The sequence below is a fragment of the Salvelinus namaycush genome, chromosome 3 (genome assembly GCF_016432855.1).
Source record: "Salvelinus namaycush isolate Seneca chromosome 3, SaNama_1.0, whole genome shotgun sequence".
Classification (NCBI taxonomy): Eukaryota; Metazoa; Chordata; class Actinopteri; order Salmoniformes; family Salmonidae; genus Salvelinus; species Salvelinus namaycush.
Genome location: NC_052309.1, coordinates 7817080 through 7831266, shown reverse-complemented (window position 1 = coordinate 7831266; position 14187 = coordinate 7817080). Strand labels below are relative to the sequence as shown.

Below are 14187 nucleotides of genomic sequence, written 5' to 3'. Positions count from 1 at the left end.
ATAACTAGCTGATAATAACAAATTGATAACAAGCTGATAACAAGCTGATGATAACAAGCTGATAATAACATGATGATAACAAGCTGATGATAACAAGCTGATAATAACATGATGATAATAACAAACTGATAATAACAAGCTGATAATAACAAACTGATAATAACAAACTGATAATAACAAATTGATAACAAGCTGATAACAAGCTGCTGATAACAAGCTGATAATAACAAGCTGATAATAACATGATGATAATAACAAACCGATAACAAGCTGATAATAACAAACTGATAATAACAAATTGATAACAAGCTGATGATAACAAGCTGATAATAACAAGCTGATAATAACAAGCTGATAATAACAAGCTGATAATAACATGATAATAACAAGCTGATAATAACAAGCTGATAATAACATGATAATAACAAGCTGATAATAACAAGCTGATAATAACAAGCTGATAATAACATGATAATAACAAGCTGATAATAACAAGCTGATAATAACATGATAATAACAAGCTGATAATAACATGATAATAACATGATAATAACAAGCTGATAATAACAAGCTGATAAAAAACAAAGTGATAATAACAAGCTGATAATAACATGATAATAACAAGCTGATAATAACAAACTGATAATAACAAGCTGATAATAACATGATAATAACAAGCTGATAATAACAAACTGATAATAACATGATAATAACAAGCTGATAATAACAAGCTGATAATAACAAACTGATAATAACAAGCTGATAATAACAAGCTGATAATAACAAGCTGATAATAACAAACTGATAATAACAAGCTGATAATAACAAGCTGATAATAACAAGCTGATAATAACAAACTGATAATAACATGATAATAACAAGCTGATAATAACAAGCTGATAATAACAAGCTGATAATAACAAGCTGATAATAACAAGCTGATAATAACAAACTGATAATAACATGATAATAACAAGCTGATAATAACAAGCTGATAATAACAAGCTGATAATAACAAACTGATAATAACAAGCTGATAACAAACTGATAACAAGCTGATAATAACAAGCTGACAACAAACTGATAACAAGCTGATAACAAGCTGATAATAACAAGCTGATAATAACAAACTGATAACAAACTGATAATAACAAGCTGATAACAAGCTGATAATAACAAGCTGATAATAACTAGCTGATAATAACCAATTGATAACAAGCTGATAACAAGCTGATGATAACAAGCTGATAATAACATGATGATAATAACAAACTGATAATAACAAGCTGATAATAACAAACTGATAATAACAAACTGATAATAACAAATTGATAACAAGCTGATAACAAGCTGATGATAACAAGCTGATAATAACAAGCTGATAATAACATGATGATAATAACAAACTGATAATAACAAACCGATAACAAGCTGATAATAACAAACTGATAATAACAAATTGATAACAAGCTGATGATAACAAGCTGATAATAACAAGCTGATAATAACATGATGATAACAAGCTGATGATAACAAGCTGATGATAACAAGCTGATAATAACATGATAATAACATGATAATAACAAGATAATAACAAGATAATAACAAACCGATAACAAGCTGATAATAACAAACTGATAATAACAAATTGATAACAAGCTGATAACAAGCTGATGATAACAAGCTGATAATAACATGATAATAACAAGCTGATAATAACATGATGATAACAAGCTGATAATAACATGATGATAACAAGCTGATAATAACATGATAATAACATGATAATAACAAGATAATAACAAACCGATAACAAGCTGATAATAACAAACTGATAATAACAAATTGATAACAAGCTGATAACAAGCTGATGATAACAAGCTGATAACAAGCTGATGATAACAAGCTGATAATAACATGATGATAACAAGCTGATGATAACAAGCTGATAATAACAAGCTGATAATAACATGATGATAACAAGCTGATGATAACAAGCTGATAATAACAAGCTGATAATAACATGATGATAACAAGCTGATGATATAAAGCTGATAATAACAAGCTGATAATAACATGATGATAACAAGCTGATGATAACAAGCTGATAATAACAAGCTGATAATAACATGATAATAACAAGCTGATAATAACATGATAATAACAAGCTGATAATAACATGATAAAAACAAGCTGATAATAACATGATAATAACAAACTGATAATAACATGATGATAACAAGCTGATGATAACAAGCTGATAATAACATGATAATAACAAGCTGATAATAACATGATGATAACAAGCTGATGATAACAAGCTGATAATAACATGATAATAACAAGCTGATAATAACATGATAATAACAAGCTGATAATAACATGATGATAACAAGCTGATAATAACAAGCTGATAATAACATGATGATAACAAGCTGATAATAACAAGCTGATAATAACAAACTGATAATAACAAGCTGATAATAACAAGCTGATAATAACATGATAATAACAAGCTGATAATAACATGATGATAACAAGCTGATAATAACATGATAATAACAAGCTGATAATAACATGATAATAACAAGCTGATAATAACATGATGATAACAAGCTGATAATAACAAGCTGATAATAACATGATGATAACAAGCTGATAATAACAAGCTGATAATAACAAACTGATAATAACAAGCTGATAATAACAAGCTGATAATAACAAGCTGATAATAACAAGATAATAACATGATAATAACAAACCGATAATAACATGATGATAATAACAAGCTGATAATAACAAGCTGATAATAACATGATAATAACAAGCTGATAATAACAAGCTGATAATAACATGATGATAATAACATGATGATAACAAGCTGATAATAACATGATGATAACACGTTGATAACAAGCTGATAATAACAAGATAATAACAAGCTGATAATAACATGATAATAACATGATGATAACAAGTTGATAACAAGCTGATAATAACAAGATAATAACAAGCTGATAATAACATGATAATAACATGATGATAACAAGCTAATAACATGATGATAACAAGCTAATAACATGATGATAACAAGCTAATAACATGATGATAACAACATGATGATAACAAGCTGATAACAAACTGATAACAACATGATGAAAACAACATGATAATAACAAACTGATAACAAGCTGATAATAACAAGCTGATAATAACATGATAATAACATGATAATAACATGATGATAACAAGCTGATAACAAGCTGATAACAACAAGTTGATCAACACAACCCTCCTGTCAATCCTTGTGCAGAAATGGTGAACAAAACCATTTACAATGTTTTACGCAAAGATAACTTTATAGCAGGGATTCAATAACATAGTATCCCTTTGCAACTTGTGAACAAAAGTAGCTTAACTCACAATCCACAGGTTTGTATTCTGATTGCTCTTTCGTCGTTTCTGCACAATCCTCAAAACAATGGTGGAATCTGCCAGCTAAACTGGAGATTATTATATTGCCATGTAAACACAAACCCCACAAATGATTGTCAACAGTTGGTGGTTTGTTTAACATAATCATGTGTGTCTTGTATGGCTAAGTAATTTAATCATGTTTGTCTTGTATGGTATTTTGCTAAATAAGTTGTAGATGCATCATTTAATATTGTTTCTCTCTCTAGGTCTCAGAGCCCCCATCAGCCTCTGAACACCACACACCCAGTGTGTCCCAGTGTATTTTATGTTGTCTACTGTATGTCCAGCCTGCCTTCTTAAACTAACTTAAAATCCACTCAAAAAACTATCTTTTAGTATTTTATTGTTCATTAGTCCACTGTTGATATAGTCCCAAAATGTTTTGCATGTCAGTTGTCAAGTTTTCAAGATATAGGATTTTCAAGAAGCAAAGTGTCACTTGCCACATCAGCATTTGATGCATTTTGCAGAATTTGATGCGTTTTGCACCATATGATGCGTTTTGCAGCATATGATGCATTTTGCAGCATTTAATGCGTTTTGCAGCATTTGATGCGTTTTGCAGAATTTTATGCGTTTTGCAGAATTTTATGCGTTTTGCATTAAATTAATTTAATGCGTTTTGCAGCATATGATGCATTTTGCAGCATTTAGCATTAAATTCATTTAATGCGTTTTGCATTAAATTCATTTTGCAGCATTTTTTTTATTTTTTTATTTTTTTAAATTAATTTTATCCCATTTTCTCCCCAATTTTCGTGGTATCCAATCGCTAGTAATTACTATCTTGTCTCATCGCTACAACTCCCGTACGGGCTCGGGAGAGACGAAGGTCGAAAGCCATGCGTCCTCCGAAGCACAACCCAACCAAGCCGCACTGCTTCTTAACACAGCGCGCCTCCAACCCGGAAGCCAGCCGCACCAATGTGTCGGAGGAAACACCGTGTACCTGGCCCCCTTGGTTAGCGCGCACTGCGCCCGGCCCGCCACAGGAGTCGCTGGAGCGCGATGAGACAAGGATATCCCTACCGGCCAAACCCTCCCTAACCCGGACGACGCTATGCCAATTGTGCGTCGCCCCACGGACCTCCCGGTCGCGGCCGGCTGCGACAGAGCCTGGGCGCGAACCCAGAGACTCTGGTGGCCCAGTTAGCACTGCGATGCAGTGCCCTAGACCACTGCGCCAGCGTTTTGCAGCATTTAATGCGTTTTGCATTAAATTCATTTAATGCGTTTTGCAGCATATGATGCATTTTGCAGCATCATCATAATGTTGTAGGCAAGTGACATTTTGCTTCTTGAAAACCCAATATCTGGAAAACTTGACTGCTGACATGCAAAACACTTTGGGACTATATTAACAGTGGACTAATCACAAAAAATCCCAAATCTAGTTTTTGAGTGGATTTTTTCTTTAATACCTCTGCATGCTCACTTACATTTACATGTTAGTCATTTAGCAGACACTCTTATCAAGAGCGACTTAAAGTAGTGAGTTCATACATTTTCATATGGTCCTCTGTGGGAATTGAACCCACAACCCTGGCGTTGCAAGTGCCATGCTCTACCAAGTGAGACACAAGGGACTGTGTCATAAAACCAGTAGGCCTATTTGGTGTGTGTTGGGAAGTAGACAACTGAGGAACAGTTCTTAGAGCACAAGATCACATCAAAAGTGGACACTAGGCACATGCATGTTACAGACGTCATGTTGCCTGCTTAGCGAGTACCACCCCCCCCCTGATTGGGCTAAATACCTGGCTGGAACTCGAGACCTCTGCTTTGCTAACACAAGCGACCACCCTCCTTGACAATGTTCCAACGGTTTGAGACACCCAAAAGGTCTTAATTGGATGGCTCCATTTCAAGCTAGCTGTGGAGTGACCTTACAGTACGTTCTTGGCTCCATCGGCTCCATTTCAAGCTAGCTGTGGAGTGACCTTACAGTACGTTCTTGGCTCCATCGGCTCCATTTCAAGCTAGCTGTGGAGTGACCTTACAGTACGTTCTTGGCTCCATCGGCTACATTTCAAGCTAGCTGTGGAGTGACCTTACAGTACGTTCTTGGCTCCATTAGCTACATTTCAAGCTAGCTGTGGAGTGACCTTACAGTACGTTCTTGGCTCCATCGGCTCCATTTCAAGCTAGCTGTGGAGTGACCTTACAGTACGTTCTTGGCTCCATCGGCTCCATTTCAAGCTAGCTGTGGAGTGACCTTACAGTACGTTCTTGGCTCCATCGGCTACATTTCAAGCTAGCTGTGGAGTGACCTTACAGTACGTTCTTGGCTCCATCGGCTCCATTTCAAGCTAGCTGTGGAGTGACCTTACAGTACGTTCTTGGCTCCATCGGCTACATTTCAAGCTAGCTGTGGAGTGACCTTACGGTACGTTCTTGGCTCCATCGGCTACATTTCAAGCTAGCTGTGGAGTGACCTTACGGTACGTTCTTGGCTCCATCGGCTACATTTCAAGCTAGCTGTGGAGTGACCGTACGGTACGTTCTTGGCTCCATCGGCTCCATTTCAAGCTAGCTGTGGAGTGACCTTACGGTACGTTCTTGGCTCCATCGGCTCCATTTCAAGCTAGCTGTGGAGTGACCTTACAGTACGTTCTTGGCTCCATCGGCTACATTTCAAGCTAGCTGTGGAGTGACCTTACGGTACGTTCTTGGCTCCATCGGCTACATTTCAAGCTAGCTGTGGAGTGACCTTACGGTACGTTCTTGGCTCCATCGGCTACATTTCAAGCTAGCTGTGGAGTGACCGTACGGTACGTTCTTGGCTCCATCGGCTCCATTTCAAGCTAGCTGTGGAGTGACCTTACAGTACGTTCTTGGCTCCATCGGCTCCATTTCAAGCTAGCTGTGGAGTGACCTTACAGTACGTTCTTGGCTCCATCGGCTACATTTCAAGCTAGCTGTGGAGTGACCTTACGGTACGTTCTTGGCTCCATCGGCTACATTTCAAGCTAGCTGTGGAGTGACCGTACGGTACGTTCTTGGCTCCATCGGCTACATTTCAAGCTAGCTGTGGAGTGACCGTACGGTACGTTCTTGGCTCCATCGGCTCCATTTCAAGCTAGCTGTGGAGTGACCGTGCGGTACGTTCTTGGCTCCATTTCAAGCTAGCTGTGGAGTGACCGTACGGTACGTTCTTGGCTCCATCGGCTACATTTCAAGCTAGCTGTGGAGTGACCGTACGGTACGTTCTTGAAGGAAAGATTCACCCATGTTGTGCATGTCTGAGCGAGGTTCTATCGATTAGCGGGGTCATTTCATGTTTATCTGAGCTATTGCCGTTCAAGCAAGCAGAAATACAGCCGGTATGACGAGTTTTACATCATGTGATGACTCTTTGGGGCAGCAGGTAGCCTAGTGTTTAGAACGTTGGGCCAGTAACTGCTGGATCAAATCCCCGAGCTGACAAGGTAAAAATCTGTCGTTCTGCCCCTGAACAAGGCAGTTAACCCACTGTTCCTAGGCCGTCATTGTAAATAAGAATTTGTTCTTAACTGACTTGCCTAGTTAAATAAATAAAATAATCCTTTAACTTTGTAGATAATGCATTGATCCGGTGGAGCTGTATGAGCAATGTTCAGTTCACCTTCTTCATTCACCTCTGCTGAAGTATGAGAGAACACTACAACAGTGCTAACACATTCACCACCCACCAAAAGCATACACAAAACATACTTTGAGCAAATAAAACCCCTGCATGAGATCGTTGGCAGATAGGGGGTATGCACTATCACACCCAGCTTCTTTCAGGCAAGATGAACACACACACCGACACACTCCCCACTGAAACACAAACACAGTCCTCTTCTCTGTCTCTCTTTTCGTTGGGGGGACTCTGTTAAAATAATTTCCAAATTCCTGCTCGGATGTGTGGCAGGCACATGAAGAATCTATTAGCGGACCTCTCTGCTCTGCTGTACAGCAGCTCTGCTTTGGGACGGCAGCCAACTCAGCCGCTGGACAATGAAAATCCAACTCAACAAAAACATCCTGCAGAAGTGAGAGCGCGAGGGAGACGGAGAGAGGTGTGCAGAGAGAGCGCGAGGGAGACAGAGAGGGGTGGAGAGAGAGAGCGTGAGGGAGACGGAGAGAGGCGTGGAGAGAGAGCGAGGGAGACGGAGAGAGGGGTGGAGAGAGAGAGCGTGAGGGAGACGGAGAGAGGGGTGGAGAGAGAGAGCGAGCGAGATGGAGAGAGGGGTGGAGAGAGAGAGCGAGCAAGGGAGACGGAGAGGGGTGGAGAGAGAGAGCGAGCAAGGGAGACGGAGAGAGCAAAGGAGAGAGAGCGAGGGAGGGAGACGGAGAGAGGGGTGGAGAGAGAGCGAGGGAGACGGAGAGAGGGGTGGAGAGAGAGCGAGGGAGACGGAGAGAGGGGTGGAGAGAGAGAGCGAGCAAGGGAGACGGAGAGAGCAAAGGAGAGAGAGAGAGAGATGGAGACGGAGAGAGGGGTGGAGAGAGAGCGAGGGAGACGGAGAGAGCGAGGGAGCGAGGGAGACGGAGAGAGGGCGAGGGAGGGAGACGGAGAGAGGGGTGGAGAGAGAGCACGAGGGAGACGGAGAGAGGGGTGGAGAGAGAGCACGAGGGAGACGGAGAGAAGGAGATGGAGAGAGGGAGACGGAGAGAGAGACAGAGAGAGAGCGAGGGAGACGGAGAGGTGGCAAGAGCGAGGGAGGGAGACGGAGAGAGGGATGGAGAGAGAGCGCGAGGGAGACGGAGAGAGAGAGCGCCAGGGAGACGGAGAGAGAGCGCCAGGGAGACGGAGAGAGGGGTGGAGAGAGCGACAGGAGAGCAAGGGAGAAAGAGAATGGGGGAGAGAGAGAGGGAAAGGAGGTAGAATAGAAGGGCAAGCAGCAACTATGTGGTCTCAAGCCAACAGCAGGGGTGACTTTAGTCTTTCAACACAAAGCTTTAGTAGTCTTGGTTTATTTACCACTACAATACATCTAAAGATATGTACTGCATGGAATTAGGCTGCAGACAGTTCTACATCGAAATAGATTTAGTGCAGATAAGGAGGCTGCAGAGACAGAGACAGCACACTGTAAACAGCACACATTTCACATTGTATAGCACACTTCCTTAGACAGAGTCACATTTACCTCCAAAGCAGGAAATGTCAAACTTGTAGTGTGTTTGAGGATTAAAAAGGCTGCTTAAGTTTGTAATTTCCACTTTGAAATGTCAGACTTGATTTACCCTTACGAAAAATGTATCAACCCCTACAAAACAGTCCATTAATTATAAAACACGTGTGTGATAGAGTGAGAGACAGAGAGAGAGACAGAGACAGAGAGAGACAGGGAGAGAGAGAGACAGAGAGAGACAGGGAGAGAGGAGAGAGAGAGAGAGAGAGAGACAGAGAGAGAGACAGAGAGACAGAGACAGAGAGAGACAGAGAGAGACAGAGAGAGACAGAGACAGAGAGAGACAGAGAGAGACAGAGAGAGACAGAGAGAGACAGAGAGAGACAGAGAGAGACAGAGAGAGAGACAGAGAGAGACAGAGACAGAGACAGAGAGAGACAGAGAGAGACAGAGAGAGACAGAGAGAGACAGAGAGACAGAGAGAGACAGAGAGAGACAGAGAGCGACTGACAGAGATACTTATGTTTATTTTCCCTTTTGTACATCACTACAACACTGTAACATTAAATTTGATATGTCTTTATTCTTTTGGAACTTGTGATGTTTACTGTTATTGATCTATTTCACTTGCTTCGGCAATGTAAACATGTTTCCCATGCCAATAAAGCCTTTGAATTGGAGCGAGAGAGAGGGAGACCGCCAGAGCAGAGGGAGAGAGAGAGCGAGACCGACAGAGGGAGAGAGAGAGCGAGACCGACAGAGGGAGAGAGAGAGCGAGACCGACAGAGGGAGAGAGAGAGCGAGACCGACAGAGGGAGAGAGAGAGCGAGAGCGACAGAGGGAGAGAGAGAGCGAGAGCGACAGAGGGAGAGAGAGAGCGACACCGCCAGAGGGAGAGAGACCGCCAGAGGGAGAGAGACCGCCAGAGGGAGAGAGAGAGCGAGACCGACAGAGGGAGAGAGAGAGCGAGACCGACAGAGGGAGAGAGAGGGAGACCGACAGGGAGAAAAAGAGAGAAACAGACAAGAGTGCCCAGGGGGTTAATAGAGAGAAGAGGAATAGTGTTGCAGAGCCAGAGAGTTGAGCTAGGGACCTTCCTCAGACTACACACACAGAGAGAGAGAGGGTAACATAAAACCTGCACACACTGGGGAGGGGACCCTGCCTTCTATAAACCAGAACTACCCACAATCATGTGCGTGGCTCTTTTATCCAGCATGTGAAAAGATGAGGCTGACTGAATAACAAAGGGAGAGAATGGGAATCCGGATGGCCTGGGAGAGGGGGAAGAGGGGATCTGGGCTAGCCTGGGAGAACGGGAGAGAGGGGGAAGAGGGGATCTGGGCTAGCCTGGGAGAACGGGAGAGAGGAGGGGAGAGGGGGGGTCTGTGCCCGTCACTATTCTTCTCTATGGGTAACGGGGGCTGGGACTGCCTGGGGGTAGGGAAAATGAAACATGCATAGACACACAGAGTTTAAAGATTTTTTTACTGGCTTGTACACAAACGTACAAAAATATTACAGCACTCATTTCCTCAACACACATCATGATCACAGTGTTACAAACGTTCAAAAACAAAAAATACAGAACAAAAACAAGAAAACCCAAAATCAAAACACGATGGAACTTCAGCATCTCTCATTAAACTCAGACATTTGTTTTTGTTTCGCTCGAAAAAAAGCAAAACGAAAACAGAACATGTGTCCCCCCCCCAAAAAAATGTTTTTTTAAACGTCAGCACTTTCTCTCATTCATTGACACCTATCCAGTCGTCCTCTCTCGGGCCATAAATGTTATGACACTTAAGTAGAACAACCATACGCTGTGCAATTTGTTTTGTAACAATGATCTTACCATCAAATGTATTTTTCCCCTTTCATAACAACAGGAGGGAGGCAGCACTTCAGAAAAGAAAGTGCTCCAAGATATTTCAGCATATTATATATATATATATACACAGTACCAGTCAAACGTTTAACACCTACTCATTCCAGGGGTTTTCTTTCGTTTTTTACACCTACCCTTGAATGAGTAGGTGTTAAACGTTTGACTGGTACTGTATATAAACACATACCCAATCACAAAGATTCAAACAATCTTTGCCTTAACACAATGTTTCACAAAGTTAACACACAAAACATTACAACCTGGAGATGTTTTGTACAATAGTATTTTGTTGTGTTCCTTTTTTTCTATTTGGAAAAACAATACATTTGACTTGATAAAAAGTCCACTTAATCAACAACAGTCAGTGCAATATTTAAAATATATATATATATATATAAAAAATATCAAGTTTAAGACAAGCGATGCATATTTTTTTGTTCCACTAAAACCAATCTATTCCTTGATGTTTCTTTCTAATCGCTTTAGTTTGCTTTTCCAGGTACATGGAAGGACAGTCCTTAATCCCTGGTGTCTCTCCTTACTGTAGCGAGGGAAGACCCCCAGGTAGCAACATAAAGCCACACACTCGAGGAGAGGAGCAGGCCACACACAGGCCAGGGAAGGGGAACACAGCTCAACTCACTCAGGACACAACAGTCAGATGAATGCAGCACACACAGACATATATACACATTCATTCATGCACGCATGTGCACTCTCTCTCACACACAGACAGATGCACACACACACACACACACGGATTTCCATTGAATGACTGTGATGCTATCAGATATTTGTCTTTCACTTACTGTTGGCCATTGAGTAAAATCAAATATAAAACATACAAGCAGCATTGAAACAAACATTATGGTGCCATGACTTTCAAAATGCAGCAGGCAGTTTAAACCATTTGTTATATATATCCTGCAAGTCATGTAGATGTTAGTCATCATAACATGACAGTAATAAAATGTTTTACTCCTGCTCAGTAGTAACTATTTCTAAGCCTCAACTCCTGCAGTTACCCGGACAGGCCCCAGGGGGAGTAAAAGGCTCTGCATTTTGTGCAATAAAACTCCCTGCATTTATAAGTCAGGCAATAAAATGCAATTTTTGTGACTAAATAGAAACTTCAAACAGAACGACTATATAATGTATTTTTTTTTTTTTTTTTTAAATCGGCAATGTGTGTTTGCAACCATACCTTTACAGAAAGGCAAAAAAAAAAAAAAACGCTTTGCTTGTCAGATTAAAGTTTGGTTGTAGTGTGGGAAATAAATTCATCCCAGATGAAGATAAGAAACGGGCTTGATTAATATGAAATAGACATTATTGCTTTGCAGAAGAAACACCATAGTTGTCTCCTAGCCTATATCACTGGGTTAAATAACATTGGCTTGGGGCCTACTGCTAAAATAGCTATTATTTAAAATGTTTGTGTGGGTATGAGCATTATTTTGGCCTACAGACAGGCTTGGGGATAGACTAGATCAGCGGTTTCCAACTAGGGGGTACTAGGACCCCTGGGGGTTCTTGGCCTATCCACAGGTGGTACTTGAGAAGACTCAGACCCTAGGCCTACTGGTAAAATGCACATGAGGGGGTACTTCAGGTACAGTAACCAAAAATGGTTGCGAACCACTGTGCTAAAGGATGTGTGACTCCCCATATTGGAGTGTTGTGAGTGAGCAAGAGTCCAATGGTTTTGAATACTTTACAGTCGAGGTAGTTGGCAAAGAAAACCAAACAAGAAGTTAATGAGGGACAAAGAAGAGTCTCTCTTTAGCAAGGTCAAATTTAGGCTTATTGTGACATGGGGTCTCCACACAGGATAGTTTATACTATGATAAGCATAGAGTCTGAAGCAGCTTTATAAGTCACCCTAAATATTCTTAAACGTAACAGATTTGATTTGAAAAGAATAACCACAGAATTTTCAAAATGCATCTTGTCAATGTACCTTCATAAATAGAACCCAGCCTGTATTCACAGTGATGACCAGGGTGTTGTTCGTTAAAATACTGAAAGGAGATTAAAGTGAATTCCAAATGCCACTTTCCTGACGTTTTGATACAAAGCGAAAGCAGCGGTTTATATCACATTAACCATTGACACTGCGGTCGCACTGGCCTGAAAAGACATTGATACATGCCAGCAGCCTGCTTGAAGAAGGCAGGGCGCATTCAGCTACTTTTTTTAATTATAAAGAAACAAAGTAAAGCTATTGTGTAAAGTACTTAACAACATTAAGTCAATAGTCGTTACAATGATTACACATCTGGAAATGCCAGTTGGGTATATATATATATATAGGCCTAATAATGCTGCTCTTTGAAACAGATCAAATTCTATAATTTAAAAAAGAAATAATCGCCAAATACAGGATGGCCTTCATTTCCCGTGTTCACCTTTTGTTCCCTTTCATATATTCCAGCATGCAGCCACAGCAACAAGTGCCATCTTTCAGTATATAAAATCATTTAAAAGGGTCTTACAAAGTGACCACCGCAGCTACAGGGCGACACCTCAATACGAAGCCCAATAAAGAAGTGTTTCAATGTAACCGCGGCAAAAAAAATATAGAAAGTCTATCGCTGCGTAAAACTAGGCTGCTATCAGGTCTCGGGACCCAAACACTGGCTTAGTTATTTTATACGTCCCAATCTATTATACACGTTCAAGGAAAAAGCTTTAGTACCAACCCACCAAAATGGCGTTTTTTTATGCTGAAGCGGATACAAGAACCATGTGGTGTTTGACTCACGAGTGAGAGAGACCCCCGTTTGGTTTTGATGAAAGGGAAGTTACTGTGTTTTGTAGGCTATAATTTGGCACAACTATAGATCGAAACGCTAATTTATAAGGGCTTTCCGTGTGTTTACCTGACAGCAGTGTAGCAGATCACCGTGCGCCAGAAGAGTATTTTGCCTTAGTGATGAGGTATAGGACTATGTCTTGATGTCCTCCAAAAGCGGCAATGTGTAAGGCACTCCACCCTTCCCTGTTCGCCAATCGAATATCGGCTCCGAATTTCACCAGCAGTTTTACAAGTTCGAGATTCCCGTCGATGACTGACTGATGCAACGCCGTCTGTCCTTCGGGCCCGAAGGAGTTGACATTGAATTCGCAGTTTGTCATGTTCTGGAGCAACGAGTGGAGTTCCTTTGTGTTACCTTGCTTCACCGCCTCTTGGAATACGATCTGAGGCGCAGAGCAAGTTGATACATCCCCTTGACTCATGGTGAAACTGGGATATAGAGATAGATCCTGTGCCTTTCTATGTGATAGTCACTGGTTGAGTCTCTGGCGTTGGAATACTGGATTAATACCAGTTGTAAGGCACTTTAGAAACGTGTATACTATATATATGATAAAACCACTAATATCCCAAAATGGACACAGACAAAATAACACACTTGGTGTGCAAAAGATTAAAGGTTGCGAAATCCAACTCCCTACAAAGTGTGTTTATAAGAGATCCAAGTGTCGCAAGGTGTAGTCTCCCCCTCTTCTCCTCCGTTGTTACTAGCAGCAACAGGTAGTATATGCTATATTGCAGAGATGGAGCAGAGCGACAGGTATTCTGTAAGAACGGCCACGGTATCGTTATCTCCAAACAAGGTGAATAAAATGCAGTTGAATCTGGGCAGGTTGGTTCTTCTTGTGATTTTACCCTCTTGCCTGCAGGATCCTGGAGCCGCCGCAGTTCGTCTGGCAAGGAGG

At 41.1% G+C, this 14187-nt stretch overlaps 1 protein-coding gene across 1 annotated transcript; it reads right to left on the bottom strand.

Annotated features, from left to right (window-relative positions):
* Positions 1 to 10047: 10047 nt before the first annotated feature.
* LOC120044895 (notch-regulated ankyrin repeat-containing protein A-like) lies at positions 10048 to 14187 on the bottom strand. The gene has a single exon (XM_038989620.1). The coding sequence runs from the start codon at positions 13702 to 13704 to the stop codon at positions 13366 to 13368; it is 339 nt and encodes a 112-aa protein (XP_038845548.1). The 5' UTR covers positions 13705 to 14187; the 3' UTR covers positions 10048 to 13365.